The sequence below is a fragment of the Aythya ferina genome (genome assembly GCF_964211825.1).
Source record: "Aythya ferina genome assembly, chromosome: 3".
In the NCBI taxonomy this organism is placed as follows: domain Eukaryota; kingdom Metazoa; phylum Chordata; class Aves; order Anseriformes; family Anatidae; genus Aythya; species Aythya ferina.
In genome coordinates, this window is record NC_140298.1 from 86,206,208 (window position 1) to 86,231,329 (window position 25,122).

The 25,122-nt window shown below is 36.2% G+C and overlaps 1 protein-coding gene across 1 annotated transcript in view; it reads left to right on the forward strand.

Annotated features, from left to right (window-relative positions):
* Positions 1-12,731: 12,731 nt before the first annotated feature.
* IMPG1 (interphotoreceptor matrix proteoglycan 1) overlaps positions 12,732-25,122 on the forward strand; it is a 65,767-nt gene continuing 53,376 nt past the window's right edge. Inside the window, exons 1-2 of the mRNA XM_084512368.1 lie at positions 12,732-12,870; positions 12,950-13,617. Coding sequence (XP_084368494.1) covers positions 13,551-13,617 — 67 coding nt within the window. The 5' untranslated portion in view covers positions 12,732-12,870; positions 12,950-13,550. The remainder of the gene's footprint in view (positions 12,871-12,949; positions 13,618-25,122) is intronic.

A 25,122-nucleotide genomic window follows, 5' to 3' on the forward strand; every position in this document is an offset into this window, starting at 1 on the left:
AAAAACATGTAACATTTCCCAGAGTGGCCACTGATCACTGCATATCCTACCACAGTGTTAGACTTCCTGTGAAAAGAATATCTAATACGGTGTCCCACATACATGTTGCAGGAGATTTGGCAGATTTCTGACCCCAAATCGACAGCACTAATCCTGAAACAATTTGTACAGCACCCTGCCCAATATAACTGACCCAAAACCCTGACCTGAAGCTCAGATCAACCACAGACATCCCACAAGCTTATTCATGGAAGCCCTTAGGACACAGCAAAATAGCTTATTAATAAGTATTTCTCTCTCTCTCTCTCTCTCTCTCTCTCTTTTTTTTTTTTCTTTTTTTTTTTAAAAATCAGTTGCCCAGATTGCATTGCTAATAACAAGGTGCAGGAATGCTATTTCAGGGATTCCCGCTTAGTGAGGCTTAGTATTCCCTTGCATTGTTCTCAAAAAGCTATTTTATTTCCCAGAACAATAAATGCTTTCCGACTTCCAGTTTCTACACTAAGTTATGGAGACATGCCTGCCTTGGATGACAATGAGATGCAGGGGAAAAGAATATGGAAAGAAAAATGGGAATAAGTAACCATTTTATGTTATCTTCAGTATGATAAATGGACAGAATGCTGCTTTCACCTTGTCCTTGTAGTGTAGCATGGATAATCATATTATCATATATTGCACGTAAACACAAATGGACTTCATGTATTGCTACACAAGTTATAAAAGGTCTCAACAGAGGTCACTCAAACTAAAACCACAGGCATCCGTAGTAAACAAGGCAGTGGTAACCCTCTAAAGACATTGTTTCTTTTCATCCTAAGCTATTCAAGCTTCTTGAAGAAGTAAGTTGAAGATGCAACCTAGTGCTGCATGTACCCATGTCCTCATGTCCCCATGCATGTGAAGAAAGGTCAATGAGACTTGTATGTTTTAAGTGTTATTTTATAAAAATGTTCTGTAAAAAACTGAAAATTTTTGATGGAAACTGGTGCCCAGGAAGATCCCCCAAAGAGTTTTCAGCCTAACTTGATGGTGACAGTGAAGCTGTTGAGCAGGACCTGTTTGCAGAAGCAGATCTCTAGCAGGCAGCAGTAAAATAGCTGCCACTAGCACCCTCAAGACATGGCAACAGCTGCCTCTAATGACCTTCAAGCACTGTGTGATATTAGCTCTTATTATGTTTGTTACCATAGTGCTTAGGAAAGTGGAGCTTGCACAATATATACACAGCATCCCTGCTCCACAACAGCTTCTTATCTAAATAGACAAGCTGATAAAAGCTAGCGCAAAGGATTAAATACACAAACAGAGCAAGAGGAACAACTGCCTGCAAATTTCATGTGTGCCACTCTGTTTACTTGTCCTTTGGGCAGAGTTTAATTAGTAAGGGATTAGCTGACAGATAGTCAGAAGACAGGATGGTAAAGAGAGTCGAAGAGAGGGAGGGAGGCTGAGATGGGAGTCTGTGAGAGGAGCCTCAGGGATTGCAGAAGGTGGCTGCATGGTACAAGGGAGAAGTATTCATAAGCCAGACTGTAAAAAGGCAGACCGATGGCTGTGGTGTTAACTGTAAAGGGACAGAGGCACAATCCTGTCTTGCCATTGTCTTGCTTATAGCAAGGAGGCAGTCCTGAATGGTTATTGCTGTTAGAATACTCAGCCTGCCTACAGTGTGTCTCACTCAGGATCAACGTTACAGGGGAATAGCTGTTATACAGAATGCTATTTGTTTTAACATCCTCAGAACCAAAATCAGCCTTGATCTGGTTCCTCCAAAAGCTTTTGTCTGGCTGAGTGCTGATGGGGTGCAAAAAGCTGATGCATTCTACCGGGTACCTATGCTTTGCTGTTCCAGATCAGATAGCCGAGGAGCCCCAGGGACCCCCATCTCTTTAAAACCCCACTTATTCCAGGGCTGAGATGGTAGGAATCCATGTAAAATGTCCTTACCCATTTGCACTGAGCAGAGCACCAAGTCTAGCTAAAAACAAGGACTGATTTCTGAAGTATGCTTTGTATTGTGTCATGGGGAAACTGGGGACCAGCCATCAAGGTAGCCACCAAGAAATGGGAGTCAGAATTAAAAAGATGTCAGAAAAAAAATAGTGAAATAAACTGTCATGATACCAAAATCCAATGCAGGGGGTGAGAAGGAAGGTACAGTGGCATTGTTTCTTTTTCCTAATAAAAATGTAAGATATGCAGCTTTCTAAAGGATAATTCTCTTGTGAATTCTGAAGGCAGGGGATATCCATGTGTTGCTGTAGGCTCCAGTGAAATATAGAGGGAAGGAGAAACTGCCAGTGGAGGGTGGTATTGTACAACATAAAATAAGTAGCTTCTCTTACTTTGGAGTTACCAACAAGGAGTAGCAGTTAAACCCCACAGCAATCCTCCATTCTTAGTTTCCAAAATAACACACAGTGGTGGGCTGGAAAGCACTTTCAGGTCAAAGACATGAAGAAGATGAGAAAACTGCAGAAAGAAGTAGAATGAAATTAGGAGATGGGGAATGTAAATTAATATGTGTATATATACATGTATATGTATATATATATGGAAAAATAGATGAGAGAAAAATTGAAGGGTTAATTTAGGATTAATTCTGGACTGAAGGGGAAGGAACAGGACCTCACCCAGGAACAACAGATTTCCTGATGCAGATTCTCCCTTCCTGCCATTCATATGCAACATCAATGCTATGTAGAGGGTAACAGCACCCTAACTGAAGGATACAGGTTATAAACTGGAATTAACAACCACAACTGATTCTGCTTATGCTGTGAAAACATTTTTGAACTCCTGTCCTACTTTGGCCAATCCTGTGTGCTCTTTTATGAGAATGAGTCATCTTTAACTGAACATTTATACAGTGTACCTTGAATAATTGAAGCCTACTTTAGCAATCACTGATAAGAAGTATGATTTTAAAATACAAACCTGAACATGTGATTGACACCATTTCTAACAATGCACAGAAAGGAACTTTTGCCAGACCCCAACATTCTGTTTCAGAAATGAACAAATTCTAGAATTTATTGTTTTTCTTAATCTAAAATTTTCTTTCTTTAAAATATAATTTCAGTTTTCTATACATAATATACTCCTAACTGTACATTGAGTAAATTCTTGTTCTGTGTAGGTTAGACTTTAAAATATTCGTGTGTAAATATATTGGCCACATCAAAGAATCACATTGAAAATACTGTTTGGAGATAAATGTGGCTTGTAGAGGACCTATAGCAGGCTAAAGTGGTGTTGAAACAAATCTGAAAAATTTACATGCCCATTTACAGTTGTTTCTATTCACTCACTGTTAGAGAATTATACAACCACAAAATGGATAAAGTAGGAAGGGACGTTGGATGTCATCTAGTCTAACCACACATTAAGATCCAGGTCAGTCAGAACAGGTTGCTGAGGACCACGTCCAGTTGGATTTTGAATATTTTCAAGAATAGAGACTTTACAACCTCTCTGAATAGCACCGTTCCAGTGTTCAATCACCCTTATATATAAAAATGTATGCTTAAATGTTTAAACAAAATTTCTTGCATTTTAGTTTGTGCTCATTGCCTCCTATCCTTTCAAGAGACACCACAAAGAGGTTTGTTCTGTTTTTTACCCCTTCCCATCACTTACTTAAAAAAATGTTGTTAAGATCCCCGAGTCATCTCTTCTCAAAGTTAAACATCCCAGAAGTACTCAGCATGTACAGTAGTGCATGTATAATACATTTCATCCTTTAGACTAGTACACTGAAACTGAAAACACTTCCAGAAATAAAAATCTGTAAGAAAGAAAAATTAATGGCAATCAGCAACTTCATAGAAAAGCAAGGTCACAACCTGACTAAATAATATATGACAAATTCTCAAGCTGTTTAAAGAAAATGAAAAAGCAATATTTAAACATGAGAATGACTTCAAAATTACAACTTTCAGAAATAATAAAAATATACCTTACTTTTCACAGAAATTAGTCAAAACATTTTTTTTTTCTCTTTGGAATGTACAATGAATAAGAACTTATCTATTGTTTATTCTCCTTAAAGTTTACCGATAACAAAATATCAAAATGAGAATGGGCAGCTGAACAATACAAATGAGAATCGTAACATGGTTTGAAAGAACTAGTACAAATATCTCGTTGTCAGTAGCCTGCATCAGCTATGTTTCCAAAAGGATGGTCAGGCACTGGAATAGGCTCCCCAAGGCATTGGTCATGGCACCAAGCCTTCCAGAGTTCAAGCAGTGTTTGGACAACGCTCTCATACAGACGGTTTTGGGTGGTCCTGTGTGGAGACAGGAGCTGGACTCGATGATCTTTGAGTGTCCCATCCATCTCAGGATATTCTGTGATTCTTTGATTCTAATGTAGAAGGAGATGCAGAATTAGGCCCAGCTGCCACAGAGCCATTTGGAAAGAATGTAAAATGATACTACAACTTTATTGAACATTTTAAAACAAGGTGACTAATGATACAAGGAAAAAAAAATCTGCACAGACACAGAATGCATTATCTAAGCAATGACATGTATGATACTGTCAGCTGCATAGAGAAGAGAGAGAAATCCTTCAAAAACATAAAATAAGCTTATTTAGATGATAGGCTAGGACAGGTAAAGTCAATTTGCTTGGTGTATTACTGAAAGTAACTGAAGCAAAAAGACAAATAATACAGATAACAGCAGTGCTTATGTTACTTAAATACTTCTCCAAAGCTTGCCAGGTATAGTTCAATGCAACCTCAAAACTACTTCCAGTTTCTTGCATTTTGTTAAGAAAATCTTGGAGTGAAGTTTGGATATTTACATTTGCTACAGTTAAACTTAGTTAATGCCAGTTATCATCACATGTGTAGATCAGGAAGTTTTGGGGTATGGTCAGGACCAAAAAAGTCCTGCTGACTGTCAGAACAGGTCCAAACCTGTTCCTTGCTGGAAAGAAAAAAAAAAAAAAAAAAAAAAAAAGCAACACTCATCTGAAAAAGGAGAGTAAGAAATTGTTACCAGAGCATTTAAGCTTAGCACAGTATAGCTTCCACCAAAAAAATAAAAAAAATAAATAAAAATAAAGAAAAATAAATTGCATAGACATTGTTACACATTATTTTTCTGGTTAGGTTTAAGTTTTTCTTCTCTCAACAGTTTAAGTGTCACACAACACTGGTGCACATACTAGCTTTTCTGTAAGACTGTTTCTTCAGGTAAATTTAAAAACTAAAATACTGATGAACTGGTGCAGCTGTTGTGCATGATGAGGAATAGCTGGGGAAAAAAAAAAAAAAAAAAAAAAAAAAAAAAAAAACTGAAAGAAAACAAAAGAACAGTGTTAGAGTGTTAGACTCAGCAGTAAAGTACCCAATTTCTCAGAGGAAAAACTAAGCTAGTATGGGGATTCAAGCACACCAAAGACTTCATATGTTCACTTCTTGCCTTCTTGTTCACTATTAAACATCTTCTCACAGACGATGACGTAGGCAAAGCAGAGACGCTTAACGCCTTCTTTGCCTCTGTCTTCAATGCCGATGATGGGCTTCGGGACCCAGGGTGCCCTGAGCTGGAGGACCGGGACGGTGGGGATGACAAACTCCCAACTGACCCTGAACGTGTGCGGGATTTGCTACTCCACCTGGATCCCTACAAGTCCATGGGTCCGGATGGGATTCATCCCCAGGTGCTGAAAGAGCTGGCGGATGTCATCGCGGAACCTCTATCAATTATTTTTCAACGATCCTGGGAATTTGGAGAGGTCCCGGTAGACTGGAAGCTGGCAAATGTTGTGCCAATTTTCAAGAAGGGTCAGAAAGAAGACCCTAGCAATTACAGGCCTGTCAGTCTCACGTCAGTGCCTGGTAAAATCATGGAGAAGTTGGTTCTCGGACTTATTGAGGCGCACCTGGGGGACAAAGCAGTCATTGGTCCCAGCCAGCATGGGTTTGTGAAGGGTAGGTCCTGCCTAACTAACCTGATTTCCTTTTATGATAAGATCACCCGTATGGTGGACCAAGGGAAACCAGCTGATGTGATTTTTTTGGACTTCAGCAAGGCTTTTGACACGGTTTCCCATAGGATCCTACTGGACAAAATGTCCACCATACAGCTAAATAAAAACATCATACGATGGGTGAGCAATTGGCTAACGGGCAGGGCCCAAAGGGTTATGGTAAATGGGGCTGCGTCAGGCTGGCAGGCGGTCACAAGTGGGGTCCCTCAAGGCTCCATTTTAGGGCCAGTACTTTTCAATATTTTTATAAATGATCTGGATGTAGGAATAGAGGGTATTTTGAGCAAGTTTGCTGATGACACCAAACTTGGAGGAGTTGTGGACTCAAATGAGGGCGTAAAAGCCTTGCAGAGGGATCTGGACAGGTTGGAGAGCTGGGCGATCACCAACCGCATGAAGTTCAATAAGAGCAAGTGCCGGGTCCTGCACCTGGGACGGGGAAACCCTGGCTGCATGTACAGACTGGGCGATGAGACGCTGGAGAGCAGCCTAGAAGAGAGGGATCTGGGGGTCGTTGTAGACAGCAAGTTGAATATGAGCCAGCAGTGTGCCCTGGCAGCCAGGAGGGCCAATCGTATCCTGGGGTGCATCAAGAACGGCATCGCTAGTAGGTCAAGGGAGGTGATTGTCCCGCTCTACTCTGCGCTGGTGCGGCCTCACCTCGAGTACTGTGTGCAGTTCTGGGCACCACAGTATAAAAAGGACATGAAACTGTTGGAAAGTGTCCAGAGGAGGGCTACGAAGATGGTGAAAGGCCTTGAGGGGAAGACGTACGAGGAACGGCTGAGGTCACTGGGCCTGTTCAGCCTGGAGAAGAGGAGGCTGAGGGGAGACCTCATCACAGTCTACAACTTCCTCGTAAGGGGTTATCAAGAGGCAGGAGACCTTTTCTCCATTAACACTAGTGACAGGACCCGCGGGAACAGGGTTAAGCTGAGGCAGGGGAAATTTAGGCTGGACGTCAGGAGGGGGTTCTTCACAGAGAGGGTGGTTACACACTGGAACAGGCTCCCCAGGGAAGTGGTCACTGCACCGAGCCTGTCTGAATTTAAGAAGAGATTGGACTGTGAACTTAGGCACATGGTCTGAACTTTTGGGTAGACCTGTGCGGTGTCAAGAGTTGGACTTGATGATCCTTAAGGGTCCCTTCCAACTCAGGAGATTCTATGATTCTATGATTCTATGATCTTCTTCAAATTGTCATAAAATGAAGTGGAGCTACCAGCTAATCATGTCTTTCCTGCTTCTGTTTAGACAATATATATTTTAGAAGACCACATCTCTGCTTCACATAGAGAAACACATTTGGTAATTTTAGTTTTTTATAACTGGTAACTGCAGTATTCAATTTAATTTGCTACACTGTCCAGGACTGTTTTGTGAGCAGTGAGTCCATCAACTAACTCTAGACTTAGCTAATAGCTAAAACAAGTATTCTTTCTAAGCAGCAAGAGGAAAACAATTTGGAAGAAACATGTTTCATCTCAATACAACCCCCCATGATATAAACCTAAGCAGTTCCAGGAATAACAGAAAGTTGTGTATGGATATGCAAGTAACTACGTGTTAATCTGTCTGAACGGATGTACTTTATCTCTACTGACTGGAAGCTAATGGTCAGCTTGCTGTGTCACTGCCAACTAGAAATAATAATAATAATAATAATAATAATAATAATAATAATAATAATAATAATAATAATAATAATAATAAATTTTAGATGTTTATTGATAGCAAAGGAAGATCATGTAGCTAATAACATAAGCATAATTTATCAGAGATCATCCTGAAACAGCTGACTGTAGTATTTTTCTCATAATTATGTTGAATTACTCAGTTAATACTATGCATTTTCCCATATCACATGAAACAGCATCTAAATTCATCAATCATTTTAACAGTGTACAGCATAAAAAGCTTTATAAGAAAGCACTGATGATGGTATCAAGCAGTTGTCAGGGATGTACCTGTAACTCTCATGAAAACGTATGCCCACAGCATTTATTCCCATTCTAAATAGTAAGAGGTGCTAGCACTACTTAACTGTGTCAGCAATGGCAAAACAGCAAAGCCTTTTAAAGACCCTATAGAATGTTAGGTATATCTTTTGATTACAGAAGAGGTATACTAATATGTTCCTGAAAGGAGACACACAGCTGTATTAATCCATCACCTGCTTCAGCTTTGTGTTCAGAATGGGTTTCCACAGAGTTTGCTGAGACTGCAGAGCAAAGTATCAGGCTCCTCACCTTGGAGGAGAAAGGTGTTTATCATAGGAAAGAGACCAGGCTGTTGCACCATTTAGTATGAGCAGGAGTTGTTATAACTCCTTGATGTTAAGCTTGATGTTAATGACAGAGTAGTGTTAGAGACAGCTCAGTGTCTATCAGTAGCCATGTTGGACCAGATCAATGGCCCAGTTAATCTTCTCTCTCTTCTATCTACATTTATGGCCAATAGCAGATGGATTGGAAAGAACATAAGAAACAGGCAAGCATAAAATTTTCCAGTTCCTAGCTTGCCCTTGCAGTGTTTGATAGTGATTAATGGACTTTGTGCAAGAGACTGGAATGGGAACAGCATATGTATCCCATTTCATGATGACCATTCAAAAATTTCTTGAATTCCTTCTTATTTTTATATAAAGTAAATATTTCAAAAATACAAGTAAGCACTTTGGAAAATGTATTGTCCCGACAAGCTGCTGAGTCCAACAGAAAAGGCTCAGGAAGAAGGCAGAAATAAATACCAGAAAATTAATCTGGGAATTTTCCAGTTTTCATATTATGAGAAAAACTAAATAATGTAATAATCTTCTCTACCTATCTGTCATCTCTCTTTCGGGCCAAAGACTTCTAGCCTATGTAACATTCACGTACATGGAAACCATTCTGCAGCTTAGTTATTCACATTCAGCATCAGGACACAGATCTGTGTCTTTTCACTATTACTGAAATCAAAATTTTAATGATTCTGAACTATTCTGTACCACCAGCAAATTTTGTCATCACATTACTTGTCCCCCGCTTCCAGTTTAAAACCTAATGGTAACACCTAGCTAATGAAATGCTTGCTTCTTTCCCTTAGTTCTCATTTTATAACAAGCTGTTAATACAGAATACTTCTTTCTTTTTTCTTTTTTTTTTTTTATTCCATGACAATTTAGTTTTTTAAGGGTAGACAGCTTAAAAACTGTTGGATATCCAAAAACATTGTATCAACCAAATTATTCTTGCTATCATACTTATTTTGTTATGAATTATATCAATTTGCCTAGTACTGAAGCTAGAATTGCTGAGATATTGTTCTCCAGGTAAGTACCAAAATCTTTCCAAAAACTCTTTCCTTTGGTATACAGGCTGTTTTAATGAGTCAGTTGCACAACCCAGAAATGCAGAAATTTAACCTCTGATTTTCTTTTGATTTCCTTGGATCACCGATATTTTTCTTGGCTATTTCTTACTATATAATTCACAGCTTTAATCAAAACTAAATTATTACTCCAATTTGGCATTTACTCAAACTAACAACTAACTTAATTTCCACAGCATTTGCTGCATTACTGACACCCCAATAGAAATGGAGGTAGGAATTTCAATGTATTATCCAGTGTTATCACTGTGTATGGCCACCAGCAAAGGGAGTTGTGTGACTCTCTTCCAGGATACACCGGCAAAGTTCAGTTTTGAGGGGACAATGAAGGAATTTCCAGATGAAATAGGTTTTAAAGAACCATTGATCTGAAAAGCAAGAGGACATTTGCAAGAAAAATATCTGGACACCGATAGGTTCTTTCAGACAGAAAATATCATTTCTTAGTGTCAAAATATCTTTCTTTTATGTGATCTTATTTGGTCTCTGCTACTAAGGAGAGACATGAGAAAGAGGAATTCTCTAAGAAATACAAAGGAAAACATTTAACAAAACATAAGATATTTTTTTTTTTACCTTCCTGAGAGACATGGGTTTGTGTTGTTGTTTTGTTGTTGTTGTTGTTACAAGAATATCTGAAAAATAAAATAACAATTCAGTGCTTTTCTTTTTTTAATTTAAAAGAATACTTTTATTTGTGAAATATTTCATCAACATTTTAATTGCATGAGAAAGGGAAAAAAAATCTTTTTTACATCTATTTTCTTGTTTGTTCCTGCAGATGCATTTCTAGCTCTCCAATTTCATCCCTTCCATTTGCAGATACAGGGTTTGAGAGACAAAGCTTGGTTTGGCCAAACTCAGTAGCAAAGAAGGGTGCAGAGGAACCCTTCTGAAGAACTGAGGAAACTGCATTTCCTCAGTTTTAATCAAAAACCTACAAAAGTCTAGTGCATAGCAGTTGCAGGATACCAGTCTGGCTCCTGCAGAGGCAGAGAAAGACTTGGGATTATTTAAAAACTACTTCATAAGTACAGATCTACCCTTCTTTGTGGTGAGGCAAGTTTCTCAGGGAAATGCGTCATGGAAATTATAAGTAAAAAAATTTGCTTAACCAGAAGGAGAAATGACTCAGAACATCTAACACTAGAACACAAACATAGATGATTTAGAGTGCTGTTTGGAAGAGAAAATCTGTCTTGTTTCCATTGGGCACTTGAGTTAACTGGCACCCTGATTTCCATACCTAAGTAGGGTACCTAAAATTTAGCACTATACGTAACTACTTTTAGATCATCTTTATGTGGCAACATCTTGAACCTCAGTCTTGCCCACCATTTACATAAAACATCTTCTAAACAGGGTTCTCAATGGCCTAAATTGTTATTTTTTTGCAAACAAAGGAAACAGCTTTTGTTATATTTAAACAACATGTCAGCATATCATTTTAGATATGTGCAGTGATTCATTGAGTTGACCATTAACAGGTCTGATTTAAAACATTTACGAGCACTTATCTTGGATGAATGGATATTTTAGTATACAGTTTTGCCTTTCCCATGTCTTGGTAGTGTATTTGTAGTGCACTATTGAATTTCAGTTGATTTTTTTTAATTGCCTCTTTAAGAATATATAATTATTGTTGACAGCAAACCAAATAGAAGAAATGCTTCTAGATTAATTAACAGTGACCTATAATTAAACACTACAGCACTTAGAGATGGAGTGGTCCCTAGACAATATTGCTTTAGCTTTAATGAGTGTTTATCATTCTTGTTTGCTTCTGCTGTACCAGTTATCAAGGTTAGTTAAAAAAAAAAAAAAAATCTTAATTAAATGGAAATACATAGAAGGCACTTCCTTAACAAAAAACAGCTTGAAATATTCATCATTTAAGCAGCATCCCAATGTATGCAGACTCCCACCCTACAACTTTTAGTCAATGTTTATCCATGGAGCTTAATATTTTCCAAAAGTCATACCTTGACACTAAACAACACTGTGGTATCTTCTAGTATTGTTCCTGCACATGTTTATTTTAAATTCTCTGAAAGATACAAAGCATGTTTTATAAATTTGTGTGTCTTCTCCTATATGAGAAGGGCTCACTCAACATTTTTAAATGAAAGGATTTCTGATTCTTGCTTCAGACTCCACTAACTCTGCATAGTAATTAAGTAAATCTCTTTATTGCACTTTTTAAAATTCAGTCCAATGCTTAAATTAGATTCCTAATGGAATTAAAGGATCACATTCCTATCAAATTCCATAGGGAGTTTTGTACCTAGGGTTCTCTGAAGAAATGGCTTGTGATTTCCAGAAATGCCAACCCTGCACTTTCAGAAGATGGTGCTAGAAGCAGTGGATTCCACTACCATAAGAAAAATTCCCTGTGCTTCCAAAAGTTGCAGATCCAGACCTGAATCAATCAACAATGAGATAATATGTTAGGGGAACTTCCATCTTTCAACTGTAACATGCTTATAAATGAGTGCTAAAGATTATGTGGATCATAGAGGTAGTCCGTATATGACTATACCACATACCACTTGATTATGATATATAAAATATATAAAGTTGAATATTGGTACTGCTAAATAATGATCCTGCTTTAATACTCAAATTTTCTCTGGTATATATCCTGATCATCTCCACTGCTGGCTTTCATTGTGCTACTGACAAGGTCTTCCTAATTTGTTTTGTTAGAACAGTAAAACAATGTAAATGAAACAACATATATAAAGCATTACAGTGAGTACTGAAAATCAGAAAAAGATTGGGAAAATAAGAAAAAGCAGACCTTGTTGGTCTCAGCTCAGTCTCTTTATTAGCTGGTCCGAGTAGTTAAAATTAGGCTATCTCAGGAAGGGAGGGAGGTTGTCATTGTTTAAATCCTAAGTAAAAATAGAATACTGATTGGGTTCAAATGAAGGTTGTTCTTAAAACAACTTGAATTTACAGAGCTAGAAAACAGAGTTGCTGCCAGTCTAGATATTTCCTAATCTAAAATCCAGTTGCAGAGAAATCTCTGAGTGAGACAGACATTTACAAATATCCTCCTGGTAGTCTTTTAGGTTTGTTGAAACACTATAAAACATTCTTGAAAACAAAAAGTATGGCACTTTTACACGTTCCAAATATGTAACAGGAACAGTTATTTGGGAAACTGGAACAGAGCTGTTTGAAAACTGTATTCACTCACTGCCAGTTCTTGGCCCAGTTATAGCTGTGTGCTTGAAACATCATTTCCCACCATGTTGTGTTTTTTTTTGTTTTTTTTTTTTATTCTCCTTCCATGCACCACCTTCCCTCCCCCACAACCAATTTGGAATCAACTTGTGCCAGCCCTGAACACTGCTGCAATTTACTGCTGAGTCACATCATTCCCCTGCTGTCATAGAACATCATCATCAGTTCTATTATAGAAATATCACAACAGCAACCTTTTGGTATGAGGATGGAGAGGGGCTTCCAGGTCAAATGTAGTGGGTAAGCAGAATATAGTATGTTCTTTCAGAGAAAGCTCTCTTCCTTTTCAATGGAATTTCCCTGTTTTTTGTGATCACAGGTTTGGAAATAGCGCAATCATCTTTCCCCATGATTTCACCTCTGCTCACTTGCTGTACCTCTGGAATGCCCAAATGATCAGTGTTTGAAGGCAATGGGCACTAGAAGAGACTTCCGTTGTTTATCGTGATAGTGCTGAAGTCTACCGGGGTTGACAGATGCTGCTCCAGAAGGTTAATAAGATGAAGAAAGCTCTTCCAGCTGGACCGTAAGAGGGATTATGTCTGAGCAGCAGATAAAAAGATTATTCCCGAAACAGACACTGCTTTTTTTTAAGACGTTGTCACTCTTGTCTTACCACTCCAGTCCCCCAGGCTAGAAGTGTTTGCGTTGGAGGTGTTTGTCCAGCTCTTGAATTCTGGCACCTGTTCCACTCTTCACCTACTTGCAATTCAAAGCAGCCCACATCTGAGGACACCTGAAGAAATAACAAAGAAAAAAAAGAAAAAAAAAGAAAAAAAAAAAAAAAAACAGGGAATATATTTGGAGATTTTAATCGTTAAAAAATAATAATAATAATAATTAATAATCTTCTACTTGACCTCAACATTCTTATTTCCTGCATGATTATTCTTGAAAACTGTGAATGATCGATAGACAGCATGCATTTGAAAACTGGATTAATATTTTTGGTCATTTGCCTTGCTCTCCAAGTTCAGGAAAGCAAAGGTAAGTTCATATATAAAAGGATTATACTAATTAACTTTAATAGGTTGGGGGAAAAAAAATTGAAAGATCGGGTCATTTTGTGATTATCAAATTATTTGTTTGGAATTTGGTGTCTTGACAATTCAGATAGAGACAGCAGAGTTGGTGAGACAGATATGAAGTTGAAAATGGAAATGTTGACAATATTTCTCATGTGTGTTCCCTTGGCTTTACATTTTCTGTAAGAGATGCATTTTAGTTTCCATTCACCTGCATATGCCCTTTTATGGAAATATATATATATAACTTCAAAAATGAAAGGAACAAAACAGCTGAAAGAACATCTAAGGAAGAACATTCTAAGAACATGTTCTTAGAACATTCTAAGGAAGTGTTGACATTGTTAAAGGTTGCCTGATATCTTTGAAATTAAGAGAAAGTGAATTATATTTTTATATTTACCAGCTATTATCAGAAACAACTTCAAAAACTTTTAGAAATACAGATTTTGGAGGAATACAAAAAAGTGCCAAATAAAAAGAAACAGCAATGCTAAGAAGGTTTATACACAGAACAGAACGAGCAGGAAAATATAAATATTACAATAGGAAAATGAAGAGGAAATATCTGCTAACATAAGTACATATTCAGAAAAGCTAAAATAGGAAAAAGCACCCTATAATTATAATAACATGACAAAATATATTCCTTTAGTGATGCAGAGTACGATTTTTAAATGCATTCCAATAAACAGGTCTCAATGAAAATAAAATAAAGTAGTAATATGTGAAATTATTTGCAAGTAAACAGAAATACTGACAACTTTGGTGTACTTAGTACTACAGCTAGCTATTGTTCCCTTTAAAAACATCACAAAGTTCACAGCAATTTTAAAGTTTCTTCAACAACAGAAAACAAAAAATGGTGGTGTGATTTTTTCCCTGTTTGGTTCCATATGCAATTTAGATGTTTGGGGAAGGTGTTTCTTTTGTGGTGAGATTTCTTATTAACTTTTCTGTCTATGCTTTGATATTAAAAATATATTAAAAAAAAAAAAAAAAAAAAAAAAAAAGAATTAAAGTCAATATAACAAATGCTTTATGCTTTGCCCACATGAATGACCTCCTATTTTCCATCAAGTGCAAGCATATTAATTAAATGCAAAGAATATAAAATAATAAAAGAGAAGTCTTCCCAACAGTATTGAAATAGATATGGTGTGAAACAGTCTACTGTCAATAAGAATTGGAAAGTTTTATTTCCACTTCACTTGTTTTTGAGTCTTGTTCTTCTGTGTACAGATTTGCTTTAAAAAATAATTCCGTTCATGTATCTCATTGATATTATGTAAATCTTCTCCTGTGGACAATTACAGTACTGAAAACATGCTTGGGAAAAACTAATGCATTAGCTAACACTAGATTTATATTCTGTTTTTCTTTGATTTTACCTTTTAACTTCATGTAAATAGTGTTATTTAATCATTAATGATAGTTTGGAAATATGGCAAAAATGAGAGAATGAATGATAGTTCATCTCTGACAAGGAAAATAAGGTTTATCAAAATACACAAATTGCATATTCTCTGATGGAAAAAGATTAAGTAAATTTCATGTAATTCATGCATGGTTGATGATATCATTACAGTCTATATTTATAGTTATGAAATGAGAAAGTAATAATGTGAAAAGTGGAGACACAGTTACGCCCATCATAAATTGTGCTTGTATGTTACAATGCATTTCCCATAAAAAGATAGTCACAAAATTATAGGAGAGTATCTTGATAAAGAGGAATACAGAACTGTATATTATCCCCCTCAGAGATGCAGTAATTGGAAAATCTCAGTACTTGGAAAATCTACCAACATTCAGAAAGCAATGCTGAATAATACACTACATATAGTATCTTGAAATAGGGAGAAAATGATTTAACTGTGAGCTAAAAGTCTTTTTTATATCTTGTATTTTTCTCCTTTCAAATATAACAAGCAACTCAGCTGCCATTTTAATATATATCAAAGCTTTTATAGTAGTCTTTTAATTTTCTAATTTTTGATGGCTTTCAATGGAAAAATTATTTTTTCTATATATGTATGTGAATGATAATTGGAAAAATTTCTTCCCAGCAGTTTTTTTAAATACATTTGGTATACACAAATACATAATAACTGCTTTTTATTGTTATATAATTATGCTATATATAATATTTTTAAACTGTGTTGTTATCTCAAATACACATACAAATCTCAAAGGACTTAATATTTATCTTAAGATATTTCTTCATCAGAGCAGAAATGCATCCAGAACTGCTATTTTATGACTGAGAATTAGGGTCAGATAGTTAGAGAATATATTTTGAAAAGTACACATGCTCTCCCAGTAGTCTGAATACTTATATTAATCACTTATTAAAGATCCTAACATAGATGATTCGAGGCTTTTAGGACTATTCTAGTTTAAAGTACATTTCAACTATGACAAACTAGGAAATAAAAGATTAAGAAATAAAATACTCCAATCTTAAAATAAGAATAAAAAGAATAAAAATATCCAAATAATTTTTTATTTTATTTTTCATTATGAACAAAACTATCTGAAGCTCAAATTCTTGTTTTACTCACATCTGTGTTTTAGGGTGAACAAAAATGGGGCTTACTCAGAAATGTCTTTTGATTCTTCCTTCCTAAACCATGTTTTAGGATTAAGACCCATCTCTTAGGCATTTGGATGCTGTCCAGGAGCACCTCCAATCCCACAGATAACAAACAAGGAACTGTAGCGTGCAACATAAAGACTTCAGAGATGGAGTGTTTATCTTTGACCATGGCTAGTGCCAAACTCCAGGAAATGACCTCAGGACTTGAACTCTTCGTCACTGTCCTGACAGAAACTGTTTCTAATAATGGGAAGAGAAAGTGAGGAGGACAAAATCTGTGTGATGGCAAAATACATATATATATAATCAATATGACAGTAATTTTTAACTGCTGAATTGTAAAACATTGAACATTCACACTAACCAGCAAAATACACACAAGCTTTGAACTCCCCAAACTATACACTGATGCCGAGTACATCCTAGCACTTGACAGTAAGAATGTAAAGGAGAGAGAGAACATTTGAGTGCTTAGTGTTAGTTTTTAATCAGCAAGCAAATATACTCTATCTACTCAGTCATTCTTTAGGACACAAAGGCTTTCTGTGTGCTCTATGAAATCATTTTAATTCATTCTGACTTACCACTTCCCTCTCGACTGTTCTAATTTGACAATAACTGTTGCAGATCTTCATTACTATAGTTGTCCTCAAAAAAAGGGTTAAGCAAATCTGTGCCAGACAGAGAACAAAGTCAAAGAATATATATCTTCAAAGAAAGAACAAAAGAGAATGCATTAGCTTTGTGCACTAAGATTATTCTCTACTTTCACTCATAAAACAAGGATTACCAAACTAAAGCTAGCTGTCCTGGTTGTGCTTATAAATAAATGAAAAGTAAAATACTGTTTGTTTAAACAAATGCAAAACTGTTAGCTATTTCCTGACCAAGAGACAAACTTGGATAAAAATACTAAAGTATCAACATGGAATCTTAAAGATTAATTACAGTTCTCCTCACATCCATTCTACAGTAATTAGGGAAAAATATGTGACACTATATGTGACTGAACATATAGCTGGGAGAAGGGGGGTGGTCTCAGAAAACAACTGTGGACAAGACAAACATTCTTAATAATAAAATATTTTCTCTCTTTACAAACTTTTAAAAAATATATTATTAAAATATATTGTAAAAATATAATTAAATTATAATTATATTAACTTATAAAATATAATAAAATAAAATATAAAATTATAAAAATATGAAAAATAAAATATAAATTATATTAAAATATATTTTAATAATGCAAACTTTTTAAAATATATTTTTTAATATGTTACAACAAAGTTACTTTACTTGGGGTCTTAACCTGTTGGATTATTGTTTGGGGGATTCTCCGTTTCTCAGCTAACAGGGGTGTCCTAGTAGCTTCAGCAGTACACTAGGTGATATGGCCTGTATTCATCAGATGTAGCAAACCTTGTTTTCTTCCCAGAGGGAAAAATATATTTTCCCCTTTACTTTTGTACTCCTGTCCTATTCACAGTTCCTTTGGGTTTGAAATGAGACGTTTACTCCTTCCCTATCATTCTTCCATTTTTATCAGAAATTAAGTGCACTATCCTGCATATTTTATGCATTTTGCACTTAGCAAGCACTACTGCATTTCAAAGAATTCCTTCCCTGTAGGAACATGTGATATTGAACAACACATATCCTAAAAAGAAATATCTATCTAGCTATCTGTCTGTCTATCTGCTTGTATGTCCATATAGATGTAGGTTATAAAAGTGTGGAGAAGGGCCTTGGTACTATATTACTGGCATATTACTTGGTACTACTATACTGGGATTTAGTCACTATCAACTTCTATTTACTGGACTATCAACTTCTATTTACTTCAGAATAGTAGCATATCCAGGAATCACAGAATTAACAATCACCTGGAAGTACCCCAGCACCTGCTACAGAGTAGGCGTTTATATACCCTTACGTAATTGTAGCATGCCTTATCATGGTACACAAGAATACCACCTGTTTTAACCTTGTTACCTGACAGAGCAACATCATCATTCTCACATGACAAAGCATGAGGACCTGAGGTGTAACATAGAAACTGAAGTCCTGACCTGTATGAGGTACTAGTCATAAAACACAACTGCAGTTTAGCAAGCTGAGTCTTGAAGCAACTGTCTAATCACACAGACATCTGCAAGTCAGTAGGACCCCAATTATTTCTAAAAATTGGGAGCCTGCATAGCTAATCACACTTAGGCTATCATGTTTATCTTTTCTGTAGTGAGGTTCTTTCTCTAAAATACCTCGTTTGGTGCAGAGCCAAGATCACCTGCTTATTTACCACTCTGAACCTTTTATTAGCTTTCTTGGATTTTATTCAATCGTGTATTAACAGTCTAAGAGTCCCTGAACTTAAGTTACCTGAAGTGCCAGTTTTAGTATTTGTGCTCCAAGTATATCTTTCATACATATGAGTCAACACAGAAACCTCAGAAATTTCAGCAGGAGGTAGTAGCACATTCACATTTTACTTTATGATTTTGTGGTTATGGCGCTAATGGAGATAGTTCTAATGAAGTCCTTTTCCCTCTCTTCTTCCCCATCATAAGTGGATTAATTGAATCTAGATCAAAGAATGGTCATGCTTAGAGCAAGGAATAGGATTAGGCGATCTCCAGATATCGTTCCAACATAAATTGATCTATGCAGCTTGACACTTGGGCTTCTCTACTATTCATCTTGGAAGATAACTTAGTTCGGTATGGTAAGACCAAGTCACTCTCTGTCAAAATAAGAAGGAATCCGCTAACTAGAGACTGTAGATTGCCTTGCAGGATGAGTGCCCCTAAACTGTGAGAAAAATTGACCAGTTCCAGTTACAAAAGTTCAGGCAAAGAAATGGTTCAGTGGCTTCCGGATCCTGGATGCTGGATCCTGCATGGCAACTGTCCTAATCATCATCACATTTGAATACAACTCAAAAATTCCGGTCTGCACTGTGATTCTTTGACTCGTGCCATTGTGAATGTTGATATGTTGATAAGTATGGCATTATATCACTGCAACTTGAACTTATGCTTTCTCACTGACTTTCTCAGAGCGTGGTTGTACATCTTGAGTAAGATTGTTTAGAAAATGAATAGCAGAGGTGCTCTAGTGAGTGTTTCATCACTGCTGATTGGATGCATTCCTCCAAGAACTACTCAAACATTTAAAACATTTTCTTTAATGTTTTGATGCAAACAATATCAGATCATAGAATAGGATTTCAGGCCAAATGCTTTTAAGATATCCAATGTAATGCAAATAGATATATGTTTCATACATCAATTTTAAAAGAAGAAATACTTCAATGCTGTTTCTAGTCTGAATGTTGGACTGTTGCAGGATTCAGAAGTTGGCAATAAAACCATAAATGGCATGATATCTTCTCTGTGAATTCCAGCAGTAGCAGCTAGTAAAGCTGAAGAATAATCATGGAACCATAGAATCATAGTACAGTTTGAGTTGGAAAGGACCTTAGAGATTATCTAGTTCCAACCCCCCTGCCATGGGCAGGGACACCTCCCACCAGACCAGGTTGTCCAGGGCCTTGTCCAATCTGGCCTTGAACACCTCCAGGGAGGGGGCATTCACAGCTTCTCTGGCCAACCTGTGCCAGTACCTCACCACCTTCTGAGTGAAAAATTTCCTCTTAACCTCTAATACAAATCTCCTCTCTTTTAGTTTAAAATCATTCCCTCTTTTCCTAATATTATCTGACTGAGCAAAAAGTTGCTCTCCATTTATCTATAACCCCCTTTAAGAATTGAAAAACTGCGATAAGGTCACCCTGGACAGTGAGGATTCTTCACCAGAATTTGCACTTTTCTGTCTGAAAGAGAAAGGATATACATGTATTGCTACTCTAAATGGTGTCAAGGAAAACATAAGTTTCTTATGGTGCTCTTTCAGTTAGTAAAGATGTGTCAGAATCATGTGTTGACTACAGATATTTTGTATGTTCAATATTTGTGGTTGGTACTGGCTGCAGTTATGGTGAATGCAAAGTTAGTGCTGCTCAGTGTACGACAACTGTATTCACAAAAGCAGAAGAATCTTCCCTGGGTTTACGATGTTTTCTATTCTCAACTGTAATAGGTAAATAATTCACAACAGTTCATTTATCATAAATAGTATAGTTGGAATAATTCAATTATGTTACTAAATTATCTGTTTAGAAAGGGAGAAAATATTATGTTGATCTGTAATAAGGCCTAAATTTGTATTTCATAAAAACTGTGTTTCAAACGACCATGTTCTTAGCCTACTTTCTGAAGTCAGTTGATTTAACAATTGCATTTCTCCACTTGGCATAGAAAACCACACAGATTTCTGTGAGTAGTTAGGAGCAATGGAACAGCTGTGAGGCTATGATGTCTAGTTGAGTTTTCCAATGTTAATTTGCAAATATGATTTTTTTTTTTCACACTTACTGACATTCCAAAGCAGCTTAGTTGATTAAAACTGGTCTTTGGTACCAAAATGTAAATCTAGGTTAAAGGGTTTTGAACAAGAAGAATAAACTTCTATTACCTAATTCTATCTGCTAGCTTTGAATGTATTACCTTTTATCACCACTAATAAATAAATAAATAAATAAATAAATATTGACTTTTACTATTGCCTTTACTATAACCATATATTTCAAAATAATTTATCACATTCTTCTCTGGATTTACTGCATACTGTTTCACTATAACCAATATTTAATATTTTTGACAGAAGAAAAACATGACTCTATAACCTAAGGATTCATGGAAGTCTTGTTTTGTTTGAATATGGTGTTAATACAGATAAAATCTTTGTCTTCCATAAAAGTTTAAAGGAGCATCGTCATGCATTCCTACCAAGAAAGAGGATTTATGAAATCCCACCATCTTCCTGAATTCTCAGGAAGCAAAATCCCCTGTTACCAATCCAGATCAAAACAAAAATATAAGCTTTAAAAGGCTGAAAATTACAGAACCTATCTTTTAGGTACCTTGATATTTTAGTTCCATACAAGGAGCCTGGCAATCCTCCCTGGTGTCTTAGTGGGCTTGAGCACAGTTTTTGAACATGTGCAGGTAATGTTTTGTCATGCTGAATGCAAGTGAGAGATACAGGTATCAGATTTATTGTATCTTTAGTACAGAGTCCCAACTGCACAAGCAGGGCTGAGCACCTCCTTGACATGTAAGGTAACACCAAATCTACTGGAACACTGGAAGGTACAGTAGAGGTTTTGTAGTGCTGGGTATGTAGACATCAACTTCATGATACTTGTACAGAAAGTTTTCTAGTGGAAATTTTGAGCAACCTGATCCAGTGGGATGTGTCCCCGCCCATGGCAGGGAGTTTGGAATTAGATGGTCTTTGTGGTCCTTTCCAGTGCAAATCATTCTATGATTCTATGACAGGGTCTTCCAAGCTGGAGGCCTCGTAGATCTTTGCCACAGTTGGATACCCAAGCCTCATTCCACAGGTGAAGTTACTATTCAGTGACATTTAACACAACCCAGCTTGTCAAATAAGAATCACCTAGCTTATTGTTGCTGATATCAATTTTGAGGAAATAAAATTCAATTTATTTTTAGGATAAATTCCTTAGCTCAATTCCTCTCTTTTAGGAACACACAAGCATTCTCCTCTGGCCAGTATTTAGCTTCTGCTGAGGCTAGGCACCTATGTCAGCTCCTTTTCTTTCAGCAGTTCACTGACTGAGTACAATAAGCCTGAAGAAGTGAGACGCAAATTGAGCTTCCTCCAGTGCCTTGGCTACCCCAGGTAGATCCTAGATAAGACTCACTGCCTTCCAGGATGCATTTAATGCTGCCATCAGTTCTTTCACTGTGTGCCTTAATATTAGTTAAAGAATGTATAGGGCCCAAAGATAAGTACAAGCAAGACATATAATCTTGTACTCATATGCATGACCTAGGCTGCATAAAGCCATGCTATACGTTAATCTTTCCCTGCTCATCTAAGCCCCTTCAATCTGTTCAGACCTTTCCCATGCAAATAGGATTGAGGCAATGTGGCATAAAAAGCACACTAAAAAGTATATAAGGAGAGAACACACTTTGGGAATCCTGTCTGTCATTGTCAAGTGCCATTTGAATTTGGGGTGCTCACTACTCCCATAACAGGAGGAGACTGACTCTGAGAGAGAAGAGACCAGGACATTCGTGCTTTCTGCATTCCATCTGGTGTTTACACTAATCAGCCCTTTCAGAGATCTCAAGATTAACTTCCATGACTAATCATCCTTGCTTTTTTTACTGGTTGAATTATCAATATGGTGGTTGTTGGCCCTGCTGGCCCTGCTATATATTTAATTGGATCACATAAGCACATTTATGGCATCTTTATTTGATTCATCCTCTTTGATAAGCTTTTATCTTGTTCTATTTCAGTAGTTCCACTTAAATAAGCCCTGTATTTTAATTAATAATTATTTCACTCTGAAGGCGGTATGTCTCATTTATCAATCAAGCATTCCTTGGTTTCCTAATATCCTAACTTATTTTCCAGACTTACCAGTTTTATCATACATGTTAGACCTTGTGATGACCTTAATGATGAATTATTCAGATTTCAACAGTTTTGTCCTCATATCACCCTGAATTCTGCTGCTAAAGCCTTTACTACATTTTAATTTTTTCCTTTTTGGATAGAATATTTTAATTTTCAAAGGTCAAGTGAAACTACCCTGCATAGGCAAGCAGAACACTGATAACTGGAAACAGATAAATATGTGGTCACTTTCTCAGAATGAAAAGCCAAAATAATAACCCTAATTTGAGAATAGGGAGAGAATTCAAGGTCATTACAACAATCATTTGTGAAGAATCTCCTCTCTCAATCTTATGAATAGTATAATTCTTAATTCAAGTTAATGACTTAGGGGCAAATCCTGGGGAAGAAGCAAATCTGTCAAGAAAGTCCTCTGCTCCATACAAAAGCTATCAAAGAGCTTAATGACAAAATCCTCTGCCCCAGTTGGTCAGACTTCTTCAGCAGCTGGGCTATAGCAGTTAATAGAGCTTGTAACAGGTAATAGACTTACAACCAGCTTCTTTCCATGTAGATTATTGGTATTTTATTTTAGAAGATTTCAGGGGACTACTCTGAGATTTTACTGGCAGTGGATCTTCCTTGGTGGTAAATCTATTACTCTCTCCCCATATACCATTCAAATCATTCAGTGTCCTGAATAATCTAGTGTTTGCCCCCTTGTGATTTCTGGTGGACACAAGACCACATTTTCACAGAGCAAGTTCCTTTTATGCAGTGTTACCTTTATGGTCCATGATCTGATATTACTGTGGAAAACTAGTTACTGCCAATGCATTCTATAACAAATATTATATGACTACATCATCATTTTCATTTACTTTACAACAATTAGATAGTTCTAGTCATGCCAGCTGCTGCCTCTAGCATGTTCTGCAAAACCACAAAAATTGCCTGTTGCTTTCATTGTATAAGCTTCTATATTTGTAAAATATTCCTCATAACCAAGTACTCAACTTCTTTCCATATCAGAATACCAAATACTTCATAATATAAATGTCATTATTATGACTTTTACACAGAAAAAATTGAATGTTAATTCTGACATTAAATAAGAACCGAGACATACATATATATATTCTGACATATATCATAGAATTTCTCCCATTCTTTATTTGAAGTACTGTTCTTTCTGCAGTTGTATGCTTTTCCTTTATTTTTCTCTTATTGATCAGCTGCTAACTTATCTTTAAACATTTAATTAACAAAGTTTCCAATTGTCAAGATAATGTGTTACCTTCCTTATTTTTCTTGATTAGTACAAGTAAACAATAATTAACATTTATTAAATGCAGCATGTTATTTCTTCTTTATCCTGTAAACTCAGTTTTACTTTTATTTATTTATTTTAATATTACTCTCACTAAACTTATTTCTTTTGAACCATATTATTTCATTTTATTGTACTTTTACAAATTTTTAAACCATTCATTAAAGCAACAACTCAGGCACACATATACCATGCCTTTCTTGCATTTTCTTCCTTCAAGTTTTCCAATTATCTAGAAAATTTACCCTTTCTTTTCTAAAAAGTTCTTCCAACAAGCCTTGTATTCTGATTATATTTTACTTTATTTTTCATTGTAGCACATGAAAATGCATAACATCAAATGTATGAAAATGAAAAAAAATAGATATTTTCATATGAATTTTAATATCTTTATTAAAATGTATGCAAAATTTTGGGAGATAATCTAAAATACAGTAATGGCTCCTGTTGCATGATTCTGCAAAATGCTGCACTTCAGCTTGCTCAAATGTATACCTGTTTTTATTGTTAACATTTTAACATAAAATTTAGCTGCTATGTCACATAATAGAAAATCTCATATATTTAGGAAGTGTGACCAAATGAGTCTTGAGGTTTTTGTGTGCAATCTAATATGAGTGGTTCTTTGCTTGATTCTATTTGGAGAACATTTTTCATAAATGAATAGCTGCATAAGTAAAACTTGAGCCTAGCTCTTCAGTTTCCACTTAGTGATCTCACTTTTTTGTACAGTAGCTGTTCCACTTTTCTGGGAATAATTAAAGATCTATTGAGATACAAAGAGCCAGAGCATTCCTGACACTATCATCCAGTGTCAAAGAAGCATAATTGCAGTCTGTTCTTATTAATACATCTGTTTTGGTGAGGAATGGAAAGAGGAGTGCACTGTGGAGTAAAAGAGGAAGACTGGAAACAGCTATTTCTTTCCCCAAAGACAATTAAACTCCTGTTCAGCTTTTGAAAGGATGTGTTTCAGCAGCTAGTTCCCAGGGTGGGTTCAAGACTATGTACCCAATGTGAAGGGAGATGTGACCTGAAGC